General features: G+C 39.2%; 1 protein-coding gene and 1 pseudogene across 2 annotated transcripts in view; one reads left to right on the top strand and one right to left on the bottom strand.

Moving 5' to 3' along the window:
* Positions 1-6,258: 6,258 nt before the first annotated feature.
* LOC120602524 (uncharacterized) lies at positions 6,259-6,377 on the bottom strand (annotated as a pseudogene).
* Positions 6,378-8,552: 2,175 nt separating this feature from the next.
* Positions 8,553-22,284, top strand: part of NT5C3A (5'-nucleotidase, cytosolic IIIA) — a 46,126-nt gene continuing 32,394 nt past the window's right edge. Inside the window, exon 1 of one of the 2 annotated variants that reach the window (XM_039862709.1) lies at positions 8,553-8,803. In XM_039862709.1, coding sequence (XP_039718643.1) covers positions 8,666-8,803 — 138 coding nt within the window. In that variant the 5' untranslated portion in view covers positions 8,553-8,665. The remainder of the gene's footprint in view (positions 8,804-22,284) is intronic. The other variant, XM_039862708.1, reaches the window with a different exon arrangement.

Here is a 22,284-nt window from a genome sequence, read left to right as displayed (position 1 = left end):
TCAAAGCAAAAAGATAATCTTATCTCTTAGCTCAGTTATACTAGTTGCCCTAAAGGGTGAAGCCACTCCTGCTTTTGGAACAAAAGATCTCGAATGCAAGTGGCACACCTGACTGCCCGCCCCCCCTCCGCATTTACTTTCATAGGAAAGGATCCCGGACTTGAGAAAGCTGACATAGGTGGAGGCATTTTTTTTTCTCCGTATGCATAGGTTTTATTTTGCTTTATCAAACAACCATCCTGTTATTACTAGCAATACAATGAATGAAAACCAACATTCATTTATTTTTACTCGTTATTCAAGCTGAGAAAGTAGACTGGTAGTTATTTCTAAGTCTGACAGACTATTTATTGGTTTATTCTCTCATTTCTGAAATGGACTTAAATTTTTTTCAAAAGTGACCAAACTCATGTATTAAAATGTGCTAAAGGAGCCCTCTGGCCATCAAATCAGAAGCGCCTGCCTTTTCTTTCATTACTTTTATCTGGATGCCTGAGAAGAACTTTACCCAGGCAGTTAATTTGGGAGGGCTCCTGATGATGGAGGAAGCTCTTCATTTAGTGGTTGGATGGTCATAAGTCTGCAAAGGAACATTCAGGTGTAGCACCTTCAGGGGCATTCATATTTCATACTCAAGATCTCAGCAAACACTGTCTTTCCTCTCTCTCCTAAAGCACAAACAAACAACAATGACAACAAAAAAATCCTTGCCTTCACCCTGTATTTGGATTTCTGCTAGAATCTATGATTAGAGGGTGGGAATTTTCAGTCTCACCCTTCAGCCTCCAGAGATGGGAGGAGAAGCAGGGCTGGAGATTGAGTTTGATAAAATTCTTGAACCTGGCACTATTAAGTACCCAATAAACATTGGCCATTGAGGCTAGTTCCTTTTCATGGTTTTTCAAAAAGCAGAGGAGAAAAAAGGCAAATGTCCTTTGATGTGTAATGTGTAAATGGTTAAACAACTGGCACATCTATACGATGGAATACAATTCAGCAATGGAAAAAATGAAGTTCTGAAACACAGAACCACTTAGATGGACCCCAAGGGCATTATACTGAATTGATTAGTGGCTTCCAGGGGATTAGGTTTGAGGTGAGGGTGTTTATAAAGCACAAAATTCTGAGGACTATACACCAAGGACAGTAAAAAAAAGTACTTGTGAAAACTCATGAAATTCAAGAAAGATCCATAGTTGAGTTTCTGTATTGCATCTTATTTGTTTTAACAAAATTGTCAACTTATTTGTTTTAATAACTGTGCTATGGTTTATAAGATACAGTTGTAAGATGGTATCATTGGCAGAAACTCTGTGAAAGGTACAAGGGAATTATCCGTATTATCTCTGCAACCTCTGTGGGAGTCTAAAATTACTTCAAGGTGAAAAAATTTTAAAAATTGGAAAGAAAAGAAAAAGAGTACAGGGAGGACAGAAGAGAGAGGAAGGAGGGAGGAAAGAAGGAAAAAAGAAGGAAAAAACAAAGATACTTCCAACCAATGTCCTTTCTTTATGTTAAGAAGAACAAATTAGTCAGGTTTTCAAAAGTTTTGATAGAATGAAAGCAAAAATATATAGCAGATCAATAGATTTATAATGAATATTAACATGTAAAAGTTTTTGAAAAATATTTGCATCACTCATTATTACTAATTGCGTTATATAACCATACAAATGGGCAGATGATCAAATTTTAAACCTGGCAGCAAATCTTGAAGAAATTCAATAAACCGTGTTATTACACTTTTGTTGATTTTTTTTTTAATTTGAAAGAGAAGTAACAGTATTTAATAAATGTCCTATATTCTCACTTATGTACTCCAAATGCATAGGAATATTGTAATATACCATACTATTAGACCACCAAAGATAGAGCATTCTCTCGCAGCCCAGATCTAAATGTTCCCCCATTTCTCAGCCTGAAATACTCCCTAAATCACTCTGAATCCTCTGATGATCCAGAATCACTGTAGATATTCTCATGTTTTCTTTGGACCTGCTTCTTATCACCTGGGCTCTTTTAGCTTCACACTGAAACAGCTTTACCAAACCCATTCCAACCAAGTTTCAAGAATATTGCAGAAACCAAGTTCCGAGTTCGTATGTATTCCATGATATTAGCAAAGGTAAATACGAATAAATCATCAATAATAAAGCCATTAGAAAAAATAAATAAGACAAAGCAGAAATGAGCTGAAGTTAAAAAAAAAGTAAACAAGGGACATGAAAAATTTAAGTCAACCTGCTCATCGATCCTACTTATATTTGCGTCCATATTCCATCAGGTTACCCAATTACTGTTTGGGTGTACCGTTTAGCTACTTTTGGTTTCATTCAGATACGAGAAACTAGTTCTCTAATCCAATAACATACTACAATGGTAATTTGTATTCAAAAGAAGGATGAGTGAGAGTATTAGCCCTACCTTTCACCCATCTGAATATACCCAACCTCTGGCATTATGCCAAAACGTACCAATATGCCTCTTCAATCATTTAAGGAATATTTCTTGAGCACCTACTATGTGCCAGGCACACTTCTTTGTGTATGTATGTGTGACAAATTTTAAAACAGGATTTTGGTCATGCGGGCATAAGAAGCAAAGCAATTGATACATACCCATTTCAAAATTTATTAACTACTATATAACTGGACACATTCTAGCACTTTTTTAAAATGTGTGTGTGATAAGGATAGTTAACACAAAATCTATCCCGTTAACAAAATGTTTAAATATACAATACGGTATTGTTAATTATAGTCACAATGTTGTACAGCAGATCTCTAGAACTTATTCATCTTGCATAATTGAAAATTTATACCCATTGCGCAGCAACTCCCTATTTCTCTCTCTCCAGCCCCTGGCGACCCATTCTACTCTCTGTTTCTAGGAGTGTGACTATTTTGGATGCCTTGCATAGGTGAAATCATGCAGTATTTGCCTTCTGTGACTTGTTTCTTGTGGCTTGTTTCACTTAGCATGTCTTTCAGATTTAACTATGTTGTTACATATGACAGAATTTCCCTATTTTTTGTAGGCACAGTTCTAAAATACTGAAAATACATTTAAAAAAAAAAATCTCTGCCATTAAGGAGTTTGTTCTAGCAGGGAGAGAGACACAGCAAACATAACAAGTGAATAAATTATATCATCTGATAGAGGCCGTAAGTGCTATGGTGAGTGAAGGGGATCAGAATTGCCAGAGCTGGAAGGATTGAAATTATATATAAAGTGGTCAGCATAAGGCCCACTGAGAAGGCGACCTTTGAGTTTGAATATTTGAAGAAGGTAAAGGAGAACATAGGACTTTCTGAGCAGAAGAAACAGCAATGCAAAGAACACTCAGACAGAAGCGTGCCTGACACGCTAAAAAAACAGGAAGGAGCCCACGGTGACTGGAACAAACATAAATAAAGGGCAAGGTAGGAGGAGATGACATTGGAGAAGTTAACCAGGGACAGACTGAATAGTCTTACAGCTCATGCGAGGACTTCAGCTTATGCGAGGACTTCAGCTTTTACTATGAGTGTACTGGGGAGCTACTGGAGGGCTTTGAGCAAAGGAGTGATATCATCTGATTTATTGGATGAAGGATCATGATGGCCACCGTGCGTGGGGAACAGGCTACAAATGTACATGGATAGATTTGGGGGAGACATTTTAGAAGCCTGTTGCAATAATCCAGGCAAGAGACGATAATGGAACAGACCAAAATGGTAGCATGGAGGTAGGAAGTAGTCAGATTCTGGATATATTTTGGAGCCAGGTGATGTGTGTGAGAGAGAGGTCAAGGATGACTCCAAAGTTTTTGACAATAAATATTTGAATAGATGAAATTCCATTAATGAGAAGGAGAATACAGCGAGTGGCAAAAGTTTGGAAGGAAGATTTGAGTTCAGTTTAGCACACATTAAGTCTGCAATGTCTGAAGGTGCCAAATAAAAAGGTGGCTTCACCTATCTATGGTGTAGGATGCAGCTCTGGGAGAGAGTCATCAGCATACACATGGCACTTAAAGTCGTAAGACAGGAGATCTCTTAGGGAGTGAGGTATAGAGAAATGAAGAGGTAGAAAGTCTGGGCTCTAGGGTGCTACAGAGATCAGAGCTAAGAGGAGGAATCTGCCAGAAAAATGAACAAGGACATCCAATGAGATCAAAGGAAAGTCTGGACTGTTACCTGAAAGGAAATGAAAAAAGTATATCAAGAAAAAAAGTGAGACCAGCAATAGGAAATGTTGCTGACATACAAAAAGAATGAAGACTTAGGGGTATGAGCTCCATTTAGAGACACAGCCAAGGACAGAAAGTGACCCTTTGCACACATTCTGTGTCAGTCAGTTCAAAAGGAGTCTCAAGGATTGAAAATAGGAGGGGAAGATCTGCTCAACATCCAAAGGGGTCTTTTTATCTTATGCAGGCAGAAGAGAAAACTTCATGGGCCTGTCTAAAAAACATGTTAAATATGTTGGTGAAAGAGTACAGTTTTTTTTTTTCATTAATGCTATTGAATAATATATAAAAATCAAAATACTTAGATAAGAGATCTTGTTTTCTAAGTTTGAATTTAAACAGAAGTAACTATATCAGGTAAAAATCGCTGTAATTTGACAATGGCCTTGAACATCTTAGTGAAAAAAAATCAGTCAAGTTGCTAGAATGAAAATTGTCTCCAATAAGCAAATCTACCTTTCTAACACTGTTAATAAATAGTCTATATCAAACTAATTTCTCACGAACTTCAAACATAAAATTGAAGATTTACTTCTATTGACAAAATAACATTGGCAAACTTTAACTTCTTGTTTCTCCTGTTCTATCCATTCTCTTTAGTCACTCTTCCCCATCTTTAACTTCTTAAAGTTCCTTAAAGCCCCCAATTACAATTTAGCTCCTCGTTACTCTAAGTGTAGTGCCTGGACCGGCAACAAGCATCACCCAAGAGCTGGCCCCACCCCAAACAACATCCCCAGGTGGTCCACATGCACCTTAAAGTCAGAGGTAGAGAAGCGCTGCTGGAACCCGTACTTGATGGTGGAAGTGGATATTTTCTTAGAGTAGGACTTACCTCTTCTTTTTTCCTAGGACCTCTGTTAAATTACCTTCCAAGGCAAGAAGAAGACCATTATTTTTTAATCAAAGAACTTTCACAGCTAAAAAGTTGCCCAAAATCATTTGGTGCACTCCTTTTGCAGGATACGAAAGCAAGGTCCAGAGATGTTACATGACTCTTCTATGTCACATAGCAAATCACAGAACCCTGCTTGTGCATGCATGTCCTCTTCTGAGTCTCTAGATGCTTTTAGGCTACCATTCCACAACTTAATACCCCCAAAAATGAGAGAGCAGGTGTTGGTGGTGTGTTTTTAGTTTTGCTTCGTGTTGTTTTAATTTTTAACAGGAGTATTAGTGGGAGGAGCCTATAAACCTAGGTCCAATAAATGGCTCTTCCTCACAAGATCGCTACTTAACTATTTTAAACCCAAAGTATGCCAATGATCATTCCAGAGCAAAGTGTAATAAATTCCAGTAAGTCGAATTCCAGCATATTGTTTCCTATGGTTCCTGCTATCCCAAGTGCATCGTGTATTATTATGGACAGTAATTACTGAAAAATAAAGATTTACATACTTAAAGAGTTAATGAAAAAGAAAGAGAGAAAGAAAGAGAGAAAGGAAGGAAGGAAGGAAGGAAGGAAGGAAGGAAGGAAGGAAGGAAGGGAGGGAAGGAAGGAAGGAAGGAAGGAAGGAAGGAAGGAAGGAATAAAGGAAAGAGAGAGAGAGAGAGAGAGAGAGAGAGAAAGAAAGAAAGAAAGAAAGAAAGAAAGAAAGAAAGAAAGAAAGAAAAGAAAAGAAAGAAAGAAAAGAAAGAAAGAAAGAAAGAAAGAAAGAAAGAAAGAAAGAAAGAAAGAAAAGAAAAATCAACTACATGGGCTGATGGTCAGTATCCACCCTGTGTTTCCCAGTCTGCTAAAGGCTTCAGAGACAGAAACCAAAAAATCTCACTTGCGGACAGACTGCGTTTCATTAATTTCCTTTTCTAAAAAACTGGTAGATTTTTAAAGGACAGTTTTAAGATGGAGCCGATAGTATATCTGAACCTCACTTAAGTTTTCTGAGTATCCTTGTTGTTATCAATAAGATTAATAAAGATTATTCCATTCATTTATTTATTTATTTTTTAGGCAAGGTAACCTTTGGTTGACTTCATAGATTGCAAGGACCTTGTCAGTTTATAATCCCTTACCTTTTTATTTTTTACGCCTACAGCACCTGGTCTTCCCAGGTGGTCTCTCATCTAAGTACGAACCAGGCCCGACCCTGCTTAGCTTCCAAGATCAGATGGGATAAGGCTTGTTCAGGGTAGCATGGCCATAGACAAGATCATTCCATTCAAACGAAGCAAGTGTGCTAATAATAAGTTTATATCAAGTTCATTTTTTCTTAATCTTGGTCTTAAAATCAGCCAAATTAATCTAAGTGGCTATGGTCTGCAAAGTAAAGAGGGAAGTGTAAGCAATAATCCTATTGCGAGGAGAAATTCTGAGCATCTTACTTCAATCACAGGCTGAAACTGGCTTTTTTATTTGCTGGGGATTTGTTGAAGTGTAGATCACAGGTGAGGATGCTCAAGCATCATGTGACATTCCTCAGTGGACTCCGTTAAAATTCTTGTCACCTTTTTCTCAACTATGTGCACAGGATTTCAAAAATATTGTGCTTGTAATTAAACGAAAAGACAAAACAAGCTAACGTGCATCCTAAGAAACTGATCACTCTATATCCCCCAAATCATAACATGGCATCAGAGGATCAATCTTGTCCACAAAACAAAACACAAAAAGGGCATCTTGCACCTGAGGATTAATTCTAGGCTTGTCTTCTTACCAGATGCCTGGTCAGGTGGGCCTGCCCCATCTAAGAACCCCTTTCTCTCTCATTCTCCTGCTCTAACTTATTCTACATGCCGGGCAGAGAGCCTCACCAAGTGCACCACCAGCTCCACAGAGTTCGAACGACCCCAACAAGAAACTTCCCTGCATTCCTTCTCTGTTATCCCTAAATAGAAAAAAGGGGACACTGCATCAATCCCTTGGAAGAGACCAGGCAGGTGAGAACGAGTCTTGGGCTCCCAAAGAGAAAATGATGGAAGATGTGGTCATTGGGATGTAGCAGAAAAAGGACAGCTGTGGTGGAAGGGAAACCTCCAGCCTAACTCCAAGCCATCTTCACCCTGTTGCCATAGCACTTCTTAAAAATTTGTGGTATAGAACACATATCATTTACCAACTTAACCATTTTAAATGCACTGTACAGGAGCATTAACTATATGCACATGGTTGTGCAACAGATCTCTAGAACTTTCTCGCCTTGCAAAATTGAAACTTAATACTCGATTGAACACTCCTCCTTCTCCTCTTTCCCCAGTGCATCAACTGCTTTCTGTTTCTAATAGTTGGACTACTTCATATAAGTGGAATAACGCAGTACATACTTGTCTTCTTGTGACTGGATTATTTCATGTAGTATAAAGTCCTCGAGGTTCATCCTTATTGTTAAATGTTGCAGAATTTCCTTCTTTTTAAAGGCTGACTAGTATTCCATTTTATGTAAATACCATATTTCTTCATCCATTCATCTGTGCATGGGCATTTAGGTTGTCTCCACATCTTTGCTATTATGAATAATGCAGCAATGAGCATAGGAATGCTGATATTTGAGTATCTGCCTTCAATTCTTTTAGATAGCTATCCAGAAGTGAGGTTGCTGGATTACATGGTAATTATGTCTTTAATCTTTTGAGGAACCTCCACACTGTTTCCCATAATGGCTGCATCAATTTCTATTTCGATGAACAGTGCACAAGTTTCCCATTTCTCCACAGCCTAACACTTGTAATTTTTTGGCTGTTTTATGTTTGTTTTTTGATAATGCTTATTCTAACGTGTATGAGATAATATTTCATTGTGGTTTTAATTTGCATTTCCCTGGTGATTAGTGATGTCGAGCATCTTTTCATAAGCTCATTGGCCATTTTTCTATATGAATCTATTGTTCCTTTTAAAATTATTTTTTTTTATTGTTGACTTATTGGGGTTCTTTACATACTCTTTGTATTAACTCTTATCAGACATATGGCTTGAAAATATCTTCTCAGATATCGTTAGTCGCCTTTTTTACTCTGCGGATTGTTTCCTTTGCTCCGCCGCAGTTTGTCATAGCCCTTTACAGCCAACGCTACTGCTGCAAATTGGAAGGCTGCACCCCAATGCCTTCTGGGGGTCGTAGTCCACAGGACTGGCTGAGGAGGATGGAAATTGGAGGGTTTTTCTGAGTGCCGTGGTAGGAATCAGATTTCTACTGAGTGGGGCTAGAACGAACCACTGCCCGGGCCTCAGCAGAGAGAGACAAGTCGTACAACCCCTTTTTCCGTTCTGGGACAGTTCCTGGACGCGCCTCCCGCCTGGGCCTCCGACGCAGGCCACACCCACCCGCTGTCCCCGCCCACGCCTTTCGGCGCTCGTGGGCGGGGCTTTCCGTGGGGGCGTGGCCCGCGCGGAGCGGTGGAGGCGGGGTGTCCGTCCTTCTCCGCGGGCTCGGCTCCTCGGGACACCCGCGGCCCAGCGACCTGTTCTTTTCGGCCGAGGTGGCGCACGAGGTTCCGTCCATGGACCGGGCGGCCGTGGCGCGGGTGGGCGCCGTAGCGAGCGCCAGCGTGTGCGCCCTGGTGGCGGGGGTGGTGCTGGCTCAGTACATATTCACCTTGAAGAGGAAGACGGGGCGGAAGACCAAGATCATCGAGATGGTGAGTGCGGGGACTCGGCTCTGGCGCGCGAGGGGCCGTGGGGCGGTCCGGCCAGCCTCGCCTTCCCATGCTGGCGCTGCTGGAATGCGGCGGGCGCCCTGGGGACCTGTTGGCCCGGCGTGGGGCGACCCCGCAGGCCGGGTGAGTTGGTCGGGACTCTTGACGGCGGCACTCGGGTTCCCGTGGCCTTTGTTTTGTCACTAGTTGAAATAGAGGCAGCAGCTAGGCGAAGGAAACAAGCTACCTCCGGCTACAAAACTCGTTTTTCACGAGCTAAACTGAACGTCTGGACAGGTGTCTCCCTCCTTCCTGCATCCTGCGAAACCATGGCAACTAATCCAATTCTGACAGAGTTGTTTTTGCACCTCGGCTAGGATGAGTTAGGCTAGAAAAGATGTAATTTATCAGTGGTTAAAAGGATGCCATTAATCCAATTGGAGTTCAGAAGTTTATTTTGTATTTGAATGTTATTTCTTCTTGTCTCAAACTGCTAGGAAGTATCTTTGTGTTAATTTTTCCCTCAAACCTTTTGCATTACATTTAAAAAATCTATTTCCAATTTTATTGTAATAGAGTGTTTCAAGAATTCTGTTTGAGGTACATTGTAAGCATTATTTCCTCCAAAGTCGGGAATATTTTTGTTTTTAAGTCAGTCAGTTCATCACGACAAGTTACTCGTTGCGTTGTGTTCTGATGTACTTAGTGAAATGCATGATCTCAAGTGAAGATCTTGGGTCAAAATTTTATGACAAATAAGTGGACACCCTACCACTCTGTTAAACAAAAATCATTTTAGGTTCGTATACTACTTAGAATATTTCAGCCACAGTCACATGTTCTGATCAATCAAAGAAACTTATCTGTCCTGTTGGTTGCTATTGGCTGCAGGTTGAATACAGAAATATTTTCCATGACTATAAGTAAAAAAAAAAAAAAGTTAACTCCCACATGTCTCACATGCCAATAAAATTCCTAAGTTTTGTTTATTGCTCAATTAAATTATTTTGGTTTATTACTTCCTTTTTCTATTTGTATGCCCACAGCAGCAAATGTTTTTATCTCTGAAATTTCATTTTGTATATGTTGCTGTCCTGCCTAGAGAACTTTGATGGCTTCCTTTTACCCCAAATCAAAAATTTATGATATACTTATGAAAAGGAAACTAATTGCTATACTTTCCTGTGTGTACTTAAACTTCGAATTGAGCTGTTACATCACTTCTCTAAACCAAATAGAGCTGAAAATGCTTTCACAAAATCCCACAATGATACCATCATAAGCTTGCCATCTTTGTGAAAAATAATGAAAGCTCATCAGGCAGACCAACTGTATTTATTTGTATAGAAATCACTCGATCTTTACATATATATATGTATAATCTATTAATTCAGATTTTAATTTTTGTGCACAGTTTTAGTAGCTATTAAAAGGAAAAAGTCAGAAGAGCTTGATGTTTTTTAACTTGTCATTTTAATGGCTTACTTCACATGGGCTAAACATTTGATTGGGAATCTGAAGACCTATATTCAAATTCTCGTTTTATCTCTTGGTAATAGCTGTATTTTTAGGGGGCATGCTCTGCTCACCCCTGAACACCCCCACCTTAGCAAAGCTGTACAAACCTATGCATATCCACTGGTCGCAGGTAATAGAACCAGCAGTAACTACCTAACCAACATGGGCCTACCAGTAGCCTTCTTGGTAAACAAGTGACTTCTGGCACTGGCATTGCGAGCAAGGAAAGCGGCTACCGAAGTAACTTCCTTGAACGCATTTGCATTTTCCCTCAATGTCAGGTTTAATGAGTGGAACCTTCCCAGATAAAGCAATCAGATATCCACACAGATTAACACATAACACAGAGGGGAAGGACAGAGTCTTAGGCGACAGCAAAGTGATGAAAGTCCTTAGCATCTCCAAAGCGAGTTCTGTTGACCGTTGGCACGGATGGTTCCGCATCCGTCCCAAGCCAGCGGCTACCATGGACAGAAGGTCGGGCTTCAGCCCTCAGTGTACCCTTTGTGATGCCCTCGGGCCATGTGTGAGCATCTGAGGTGTTCAGCTTATATGGTCCTTACAGAGTGGAATCCTTAGGCTTACCGGCTCCTGCAGTCATGGCTTATGGACGGCAGCCTGGCTGACATTTTTGTGGTTGGATGTTTCAGTCAAACCTTAAGGGTGTTCCCATTCTGTGCCAGTTAACATTGCCATCATGGCTCCCATGAAATCTTTTGTAAAGTCCAAAAAGTCCTCAATTCTTTCTGCTCTGTACACTGAATTTAAGATAATGCACGGCTTCAAGAGCTTAAGAGACACAGGGGAGTTGCTAGTGGGCTGTGCATGCTGCAGCCATAATGTGCTGTAGGGCAGCAGGATAAATATACAACGGAAGCCGTCAGACATGCTTCAGAGCTCAGAGAAGCCCTTTCATGAAGCTGCTGTTTCTTTCCTTCCAAGCCCAATTATTCATTTTGTGTGTTCCCAGAGACCACGTAACAACCAGCCCTACCTGTTAATGGAACTAGTTTGGGTAGATTTCTCTACTTTGTGCCCAGATCTCTTTAAGACTACTAATTAATCTAACGTAGTCAATATACTTTGTTTTTAAATAAACTTTATTTTGGAATAATTTTAAATTTACAGAAAAAAATGAGCAGGTAAATAGAGTCCTCTTGTATTCTACAATCAGTCTTCCCTACCACCAACATCTTAGTATGGAACATTTGTTAAAATTAACACAATCATACATTTAAAATATCCATGCTTCGTTCAGATTTCCTTTATTTTTATCTAATGTCCTTCACTGTCCCAGGATTCCATCCAGAATACCACATTACATTTAGTCATCATGTGTCCGTATCTCACTTTGGTTGTGACAGTTTCTCAGATGTTCCTTGTTTTTTATATCTGATACAATAAGAAATATATATTTGGTGTTTGTCCTAGCTCCCTGGTACACAGCTTATAAAACAGCTGGACTCTGGGGAGTGTTACCAGTGTCTTTTGTATGCTGGTGAGTTGGACTCTGCCATCTGGTGGCCCCAAGATGGCTCCACGGTTGGGGCTGGTATCCATCCATAAAGATCAAGGCATGATTGATTAGAAGATTGAGACTTGCAGTGGTTCTGCGCAGCCCGCTTCTGTGAAGCAGGAGCGGGCTGGAATTTGAGCTTTTCACCTCTGGCCAGTGAGTTAATCAGTCTGGCCAAAATAACAGCCTCCATAAAAGCCCCTAAAGGAGAGCTTCCAGGTTGACAGATGCCTCGAGGTGCTGGGAGGGTGGCCTGCCTGGAGAGTGCATGGGAATTCTATATCCTTTCTCCCACACTTTACCCTGTGTTTCTCTTCCACTTGACTGTTCTGAGTTGTATTCTTTATAATGAACCCGTAACCATAAGTGAAGCACTCTTGAGTTCTGTGAGTGGTTTTAGCAAATTGTGGAACCTAAGGAGGTGGGTTGTGGAAACCCTCAAATTTATACCCGGTCAGTCCGAAGTATGGTTGGCAGCCTGGGACTTGCAACTGGCATCTGAAGTGGGAGCAGACTTGGAGCACAGAGCCCGTAACTCATGAGATCAGACACTATAGATAGTATCAGAATTGAATTGTCTGGAGGGTTGAAGAATTGGTTGGTTGAGGGGAAAAACCCACACATTTGGTGCCAGAAGTGTTGAAGTATAAAAACATCTTAGAACATCTTACCATCAGTTTTCCTTACGAACACTAGTGGGTGTAAGTTTCAGCCACTGGTCTTATTTTCTTCCATCTTTCTTTTTCTCTTCTAAGCTTTCACCGTAAAAACTGTTTTTTCTAATTATGCATTTTTCATAAACTGGACTAAAAAGATTAAGGTTGCCAAACATGTATGTGCAAGTTTATACACGTGGACTTGTATTTCACACAAATGAAACTGATATTTGGGCGTGAAATCATTGTAAGCCTGGATTCCTACCTCCCCCAATCCTTCCTTGATTCTTAGAGTTTCGAATCCTTCCTTGTATCTGTTGACCATCACTTCTCAGTTTAGCCCACCGTTCCAGTCAAACATGCCTACTCAGATATGACCAGTTCCTTCAGATATCTCTTCTCAGATGAGACCTTTTCAGCCAGGAATGGCTACTTTCCCCATAAAAACAAAGATTCTAGAACAAAGTATGAGTACTGACTACAAGTTTACTGCCAGACAGAGAAACCCACTCCAACAGAGTTTAGGCTTTGAAGGGTAAGGCTCTAAGGCTGGGGAATGTAATCACACTTGTGTTTCATAGAACTTTTATATTGAAAGATACATGACAACTTTATTATTTTTTTTATTTGGTTGATATTTATTCATGGACATTGCTTTCACATTTTGTATTCTATAGATAGCATTTATCTGCTTTCAAATTAATTTAGCTTAAATATAAAAGCATTAACAACAATAAAATTTTCTAGAAATAGTAGGAACTGTAGCTTTTCCTCATAAAAGAAAAACCCAGTACTTGAAACTAAATAAAATTGTTAGTGATGAAAAAGACAGCAGTGTCCAAATTTGAGTACAAAATGTGACTTCTAAAGAAGACACTTATGGAGAATGTTTACACCATTTGGAAATGTGTTTGGTTAGTCATCAAGGGGTTGGGACAGCACCGATGAAACTCCTTTCTATTTTCTAGATAGGATGCAATCACTTTCAAGAAGAAATTAAAGTAAAAACATTTATTTTAACACATACGTGCTCTATGTGAGAACTCTTCCTGGATTGCGGTGGTAGAAATCTCGCAAGGTTTTTTACCAGTTATATGTGAGTGAATGATATCTTTCCTGTCCCACAGCTAACTCCACAGATCTCAACCTTTCTATAGCTTCAAGAATCTCAGTTTTCCCTCCTTTCTTTAGTCATTGTTCTTGTTAGATAGGTTATACAAAAGTGTAGGTTTTATTTGTTTTTATTAAATTTTGAATTTGACTACCCAAAGCTACTTTGATCTCTCAGCAAAGTAAGTTAGAAGTTGGTGTTCCGTTGTATTTATTCCAGAGACTAATCCAGAAAACTTAATGTCATATAGGATAGAAAATGTAATGCTTTTAATATATTGATAGCAAATTTACCAATTTTTCCAGTTCTTTATAATCCCCTGTGCTTAATTTGTGCTTTTGAAGTTGTTTTAGAAAGCTGAGAATTTTTTTTTAATCTAAGATGTTAAAAGAAAGCTCTAAAACTGACTTTCAGATTTAAGGCCCATTGTTCTTCTGTTTGGGGTTAATGTAAGTTGGAAACAGACCTTTCCCTGTAGGAGTTTAAAAGCTAAAATATATACGGATCTCAAACTAAATTACATTTATGGAAAAGAATGACTTCATTTGGCAGACTCTGCAGTAAACAGCACATTTCCAGTCTCATATACTCGCTGAGGCAAATGGAATTATAATCTTTAAACTCGAGAGATTAAAGATTTTATTATCAAAAAATGGAGTTAAATTACACGATCTCTAAGATTTCCTCTATAGATGTGATTCGTATGTTGAATAGACATGTTGCAAGGCATGTAGATAAAACACAACTTTCTTTTTCTCTCTAGTGGCCCTTTTAAATTTTACTCAATGTTGGTAATCTTTCTTACCTCTGGCGAAAACTTTTTGCTTACTTTTAGGTAAAAGACAGCATTTTAAAGTCACAAGAAGTCAGTCCATTACTCACAATTTCTGGGCCAGTTTAGTTATGAACAGGTGCACAGTTGTCCATGGTCTTTCCTGCTGGGGCTAACCTCGAAGCACCGTGTTGAGAGGGAGGTGACAAAGCATCAGAGCAGCCTGGACTAGCCTGTCAGTACGTGGAGGACAGCTGCCCTCAAGGGTCATCGGGACCCACATTGGACTTTGCAGACTGTGTGAATGAAAAATAAACTTTTTTGTGTGTTTAGGAACAGAGATTTTTGTGTTGTTACTGCACCTAACCCATCCTGAGTAATGCAGACTTCGCCACCACCCCAGGCCATGGCTTACTGCAGGTCCGTCTCTCCCCGCTAGTTAATAGTGGCTAGTGATCTGGGTTGGAGCAGGAGGTCCTTCCCCTCCCCTGCTGCTGCTCCTCCCCCACTGGCTTTCCTTAAGACTTTTGGATCAGTGGTGTGGGGGGGAAGGGAGCAGCATTGAGGAAGTAAAGAAAGGAAAATTCTTATCTGACTGTGTAGGTTTATGTTCTCTGGACCTGCAAGATATTTGCAGTTGACCTTCTCTTGTCCTTTGACTACAGCCCCTTAAAGTGGCAATGAATTTTCTCTTGCACCCCACTCCCTTTTAGCCCGATTTTTTTTTTAAGGCATCGACTCCTGCTTTTGAGATCCCTCCCTCTCAGGTGGCTCTTTTCGGCTGGATATAAATAGGTTTCTTGGCTGGTTCTCTCCTGTGTGGTCCCCACCCAATCTGGGAAACATTACTCATCCTCTAGCTCTGATAGACTCTGGGAACACAGGCCCACTGCAGCAGAGCCGGTCTCTTTCCCTTTCTTTTTCGTCCATCCTTCCTTCTTTCCTTCCTTCTCTCCCTCCCACCTTCCTTCCTTCCTTTCTTTCTTCCTTCCTCCTTTCCTTCCTTCTTTTCTTTTTCTTTTCTTCTTTCTTTACTTTTTTCAAATTTCAGCTTTATTGAGGTATAATTAACAAAACTGTAAGGTATTAAAAATGTACATCATGGTGCTTTGATATACCTATACATTGTCATTTTAATGAGATTTGTTTTTTTTTTTGTTTGATGAGCATATGTCATCTTTTTTTCCTCAAAAGTTATTCGTGCCCAGAGCCAATGTTTAAGACTCTCATAAAAAAAAAAAAAAATCACTCAGTCTTTTGTTTAGAAAGTTAGATATGTTTTATCTGTAATGAGAAGTAACTGAGTCACACCTTGAAGAAAATGAAAGCTATAAACCCTTCTGTGTCAGTGAATCTCATTAAAATGAGTGCAAACTCATTTGAGAAATGTATTTTTAAATACACTTCAGATTTTCATGTGCAGCATTGTGTGAGGATTGCTGTGTTATATAGGATACTTATTGAGTGCCTAATATGTATGTGATTGACACCTTGCTCATGCCTTCTGAGATATAAAAAATGATAAATCTAATTAGCCAATACATTAATTAAAAAGAAATAAGTACACATATTTGGAAAGAGACTAAACTCCTCATTTACAGACAACATAATTGTCTACCTTGAAAATCTTAATGAACCAACTGAAAACCTGTTAGAATTAATGAGTTCATTAAGGTGACCAGAAACAAGATTGAAGTACAAAAATCTATAACATTCCGATATACCAGCAAAAACAAGTTGGAAAATACAATAGAAAAAGAGTCCTGTTCACAGTAGTAACCAGAATTGCAGGAAGAATATTAAGCCCTTGCCTTTAAAGAACACAAGGCATATAAAGGTGAAAATGTATATAAGACAATACACCCTGTGGAAATGGATTCAAATACTTTATTGCATATCTTTTGTATACAATGACTATTCTAGCCATTAACTGGTGCTGGAGTTGGAGGTGGTCAGAGAAAATAGAGTTAAGTTAGTAGAGAAGCTAGAAGAAGTGGGACTTGAGCTGGGCCATATGGTTCAATGAAATTCAGAGAAATAAAGGTTATGAGAGAGCTTCGAGGTACTTGGTAAAGTGATGAGAGCCAGAAGTAGGTAATGAAAGGGACAATGCATGGACAAATCTGGTTGGAACAAACGCTTGTTATGAATTAAGGGATAGTGGGAGAAGGTTTGAAATCTAGCTGGAGTGAAATTTCAGAGAGCTTTCGATACTATGCTTTGAAATTTTCTTGTAGATAATGGATTGTTCATTAAAAGTAGCATTTTATAAGAGTATTTGAGACCTTGCTCCACGATATGTAGTCAGTTTGGCTCAAATAAACTTACGAAAATTTTTTAAAAAGCATTTTATAAATTCTTTTTGACTGGATGTGGAGACAAAACAAGGATCAAAGATGATAATAAAATTTCCCTTCTCAGAGTAACAAGATAAATAGAAACAGATCGGGGGGGAGTAGGATGGAAAAAAGAAAGAAACAGGTGGGAGGGTGGGTTTTGTATACATTAGTGTTTTCAGGCCTGTTGATTTTAAGGTGACAACGTGACACTTGAGTGGAAACGTCCATCAGGCACTTAGAGACAGAGGATGATATAGGGAGAGATGAAGAGTGTTTTGGGAGTTACTCACGTAGAAGTTAAAATTGAAACAGACTCTGGGATATATTTTGAGAAGGAGACAAGAGCTATAAAGGCCATGGACTGAATTTTGCAGAAATGTCTCAGATAAGAAGCTGGAGAAAAAAATTAAAGACAGGAGCATGGTTTTAGGAGTTTCAGGACATTGGGTAGCTTTCATTACCAAAGCCAAACGGGAAATGATAGTTTAAGAAAAAGAGTAATTGAATTGTGGCAGGAAGGACATGAGAGTTAGTCAGTTTTAGTAGGGTGACTGAGTAGTTAAGTGGTCAAGATACACTACTCATTTGAGAACTTTTTTTATAAAATGAAAAAAGTGTGATAATCAGAGAAAATCAGAATCAAGCACAGGGGTTTTCTTTTTTTCCCCAAAGTAAAGGTTGAAAATGTTAGAAAAGGGTCTGATGTTCGCGATTTATATAAAATATAATTTGGATAATGGTTACTCAGTTGTAATTTTGTCTTAAGTTACCATTTGTTACAAAGATTCACACAAAATTTTAAGAACACACCACAAAATTATATAGTGCTTTTAGAATAATGCTTCTAGCATCAGTTAAGATTATTTTTCTCTATTGGATTCTGCTATGAGGGAATTGAATATTTGTCTCCAATTGGCCTTATAATATTTTTCTCATGTTACTTGAGATGGCAGTGATGTTTTGGGAAGAGCTTCCCCTACCGTTTCAGAAGTGGCCAAAAAAACCCCCAAAACTCAGGATAATTGCATGCTCAAAGCTATATTTTATAAAGATAACTTAGACAAGATGGAGTTGAATGAATGAAAAAGGAAATAATTGAGGATATTGGCAGTATTCCTCACGAAAGATGAATAGGGCCTAAACTAGGAAATGAAAGATCAAAGGATAAACATTCCAGAAATAAAATCAACAGGACTTTGTGGCAGCATAAACTCTGCAGTCCTACCAACCAACCTGCCTTGGATTTGAGTTTCTTCCTCTAGAAGTATGATCGGAGGCCAGTTATCTAAAGTCCCTGAGTCTTTCTTCATCTTTTAATTGGGAAATAATAGTATGTACTTCACAGGGTAGTGGTGAAGATGAAATGAGATAGCACATGAACGTAATTGCTATCATTCGAGAGCTTATAATTATGATTATTAAATAGATTAATCACAGGGATGAGGTTACCAGGTAAATGGTCATGCTGGCTACATTATTAGAATAGAAAAGAAACAAGGGAGGAGGCAGGGACAAAGGAACAATAAGTTCACTTTGTCATGGTAAATTGGAGGTGATCAGGGATAGCCAAGTAGCAATGTCCATAAATTAATATAAGTCCTGAGAAAAGTACCTGGCCTATAGTAACGTTACACACACGCTACTTGCAGTTACCGACAGCAACTGAAAACGTGGGGCTGGAGCTCAGAAGATAGAAACAGTATTTCCAGAAATGTCAAGACTCCCAATGGTAATAGTCGGAATGGATACGGGTTCTCATCCATAATTTTACGGCAAGAAGAAAAGAGAAAACTCGAGAAAGCCGACATTCAAGGAGTGTTCAGTAGGAAATCGACAATCAGAGGTGGGATAACAGGAGGGCAGGATCCGCAGTGTCTGACTGTGGAGGTCACAAGTCCGACTGAGGCGACTGTGGCCATGAGTGAGTTAAGCAGCCACTAGAAAAAAACGAAGTGAGGAAAGCCAGAGAGTGAGTGTCGAGTACAAGAAGCGGGGCGGGGATGTCGTTTTGTGTCTGAGTGGTCGGCACGTGAGCGTGTCGATGGGCAGAAGGGCAGTGAAAAGCAAGTGACTAAAGTTGTGAGAGGGAAGAGCGAATAAACCAATGAAGCCGAGCTGCAGAGGAGATAGGAAGGCAGGGAATGGAGAACTCCTTTTGGAAGGAGGAAGGAGCGTCCCTGTCTCTGAAAGAGGGTACTTACTCATTGATTTATAGTTGCTTATTTCTGCATATTCTCATTTACATTATATCTTATTAGTTTCAGCCTTGCCTTACCTGCCTCTGCCTACTTCATTCTGTACCTCTGTCCAGTTGACCTAATTTCCCCTATTAAATTGCACCTCTTTCTAAATTTTACGTACAAACTGCTTTCCTCAATGTAGGGAGAAGGAAGCTTTCCTCTACCCTCAAAGTTCTTCCAGCTGGTCTGATAATCAAATAGACATGAGATTAGCAAGAGAAAATAATCATATTTCATGCCTACGTATGGGAACCCCACATACATGAGAGAGTCATTGACTCCCATGTGCAGGGAGAGGTTAGAGATAGGAAGGGAAAATGGGCAGATAAGACATTCTGAGCAAGGGATGAGGTAAGGTGCCTTGGGGCTTCAGAGAGTCATCGGGAGATGTTAAGAGCAGATGTTAAGTACCTACAAATTTGCCCTGATAATCCCTTCTTATGGGCAAGGCTCAAAACAGTCTGCATACATATCACAGAGGCACATCTTGGGGTGACTCTGAACCCCCACACTAGTTTCTCCCACATTACTAGAATATATTCTAATTCTATTTTTTGCCAGCAAATTACTTATTTTTCTGCAATAGAAAACTAATCCAAAAAAAGAGAGTTGGTTTAATCTTATTTATTTCTTCCTTCTCATATTCTTTATTAAACTTTCCCAAAGTAGAAGTATCTGTCAAAGGAAATAAAATGCAAACAGAAAACCAGAACAAATGTGTAGTATTAACATAATTACCTAAAGAGCAACACAGAGGGTGGGAATTATTTGGACAGCAGGGTAGGCAAGATGAAACTGTCACTAGAAGCTCCCCAACCAGTTAAAATTGTCCTTTCCAATTTAAACACGTCTCAGCTATTTATGGCTTCCTTGTCAACATCAGAGTTACTCCTTAAATAGCTGGTGCTGTTTCTGAAACTTTACTATAGTGTGTTTCCTTCCTGGAGATGAACTTCTAACAAAAACTTCCTTTTTTCTATTTCAAGATGGTATCAGATGTTCTCTGGGTACTATACTGAGTAAGTGGAAAGCCCATTATTGAGTCTATACTTAGAAAAGAGAGGTTTGGGGGGGAAACAAGATTTAAGTAACTGCTTTAGCGGATCAACATCATCACATAGACTTTAAAAATATCTCTGTATCTCAACTCCTATATAATTTATATCAGTGCTCAGATATATGACCGTTTAGGACCTGTGTTGAATTCTTGCTTTGTTTTATGATGCATATTCCCCGAACTCCTCAAAATTTAACAATTTATACCCTGTCTCGTAATGTTTACTGTTGTATATGTTTCTCAAGAGTCTAGATTGATACATATTTCTTGGTCTTCTTTTTTATTAATTGCACTTGACTAAGAGAAACAGAGACCCCAAAACAGTAGCTCCAATAAACAATCCATACTTTATTTTTCTAATGTAACAAGAATTCCCAAAGTAGGGTGTTTTTGGTGTTAATTAGGGAGTACAAGGCTGTCAAGGCAGAAGTCTTTGAAGTTTTCTTGGCCTATCTCATGGTCGTGAGGTGGCTGTCGCAGTGCTAGCCAACATGGCTGTCTTTCAGGCAGAAGAGAGAAGGATACAGGGAAGAAGATACCTATTTCACATAAAGCAGAACGTGTCATTGGAGAGAACAGTGTCACGTGGCCACCCTAACTGTAAGGGAAGCTGAGTTTTTTTTAGGTTGAATAAATTGCTACCTTCTGACAAAACAGAATCTATCAATAAGAAAAAAGAAAGTGTGTATCACTTAGGTATTAGTAGTCTGCCACACTACACCAGACTGCCTGTTCCTTTTCCATATCAGTTGCCATTCAGTAAAATTCGACTTAATATATGATCAAAGGAAAACTCGTGTATGTAATCTAACATTACTGGTGGTCAGTTAGCTGGTAGAAAAACAGAGCATTCCAGCTATTCCAAGTACTTGGTAATGTAACAGTAGAGAACACAAATTCAGAATAGCTTTGATCTTCTGTCCACCCCAAGAGTAAAGACTTACCTGTTCACACAGTTAAAACCTAGATCTTAAGTCGTTCTTGAGACATGGCCCCTGCCTTCATACCTGCTAGTGAGATGTAGAAGCTGGTCTTCCAGTTAAGTGTCACAAATAGATCAACAGCTAGAGTCCTAACAGTACTTCTAGAATGAATGAATATAAACATCCTGAAAAAAAAAACAATAAAAGGCCACGTGGATTGCAAAGTAGGAGATGACATTGGGTAAGGTTTGATGGATGTGGTAGTATTTGAAGGTTAACAATCATGATTGATTCAGTTTGAATAAAATATTTTGTAATATAAGGGAAATACATTCAGTTCTTAACATTGGCAAAGAATCTTGAATCTTCAAATTTGCAAGTTTGAAAATGTTTGTACCAGGCATATGACTTTGTCCTTTCAAGTCACATTTGTCACGTTTCCTGTGTGTTATCCTTAAAGAACAAGTGAACCACATTGTCAAACTTCAGTGAAAAGTTCGATTTCTTAACTAGTGAGCCATTTTTAGGTTAGCTAGAATCCTTCCTGAAACCGCTTGTAGATGTTCACTTAAAAATAAAAGGCCAAAGTGAGAGGCAACAAGCATTTATTTGAGATAAAAAGGAATAGCTAATCTGGAAAGCACTGGTTCAGGCAGAAGCCCAAGCAGTGTTCCGATTAGGAGACAAAGGGGAGGGGTATTTATGAGAAAGGGAAGGAGAACAGTAACATCTAGAGAAGACGTTCCTGTCCATATAGATAAGCTAACATAGAGCCACTAATTCTATATAATGTTTTGAATTCAGTCCCGTAATCATAACATCTGCTTTGCGATTTTTGCAAACCGTTCTTTGGGGCATAATGTTGCTTTAGGCCCAGTCCACAGGTTATTTTGTCCCGTTGTAACATTCCGGAGGTTTGAGGAGTCCGACGGGCAAGACAGTTCCTCTATAATGGCAGCCGCCAGCTCCATTTTAAAGTGGCACTGTTTATTTTTCCTACAGTTTTATTAATTCCTTTTCTCTTATTCTTTTTTCCCTACAGTTTTATTATTATTTTTTTCCTCATTCTTTTTGTTGTGAATCCATTTACATAGCAGATGGAGCTACCCTAATATTTTAAATTCATCCCCAAATTCTCTTTTTTTGGCTAAAAGCCTGATCCTATCCTTAGATCCTTTTACTTTCATCGTTTGCATTATCAACAATAGCCAGTGATTCAAGGAGATGAGGGTACGTACCCCGCTACACAATAGGGCAGTTTTTTACATCATGAGAGCTGGCTTTATAAACTGTCACAAATAAAGATGGGCAAGCCTTCTTCTTTAAAGGATGAGATCTTCAAAATCTTATAC

The sequence above is a fragment of the Pteropus medius genome, unplaced genomic scaffold (genome assembly GCF_902729225.1).
Source record: "Pteropus medius unplaced genomic scaffold, Ma_sr-lr_union100, whole genome shotgun sequence".
NCBI classification, from domain to species: Eukaryota; Metazoa; Chordata; class Mammalia; order Chiroptera; family Pteropodidae; genus Pteropus; species Pteropus medius.
The sequence above is the reverse complement of the archived record's forward strand: the minus strand, read 5'-3'. Positions and strand labels throughout refer to the sequence as shown.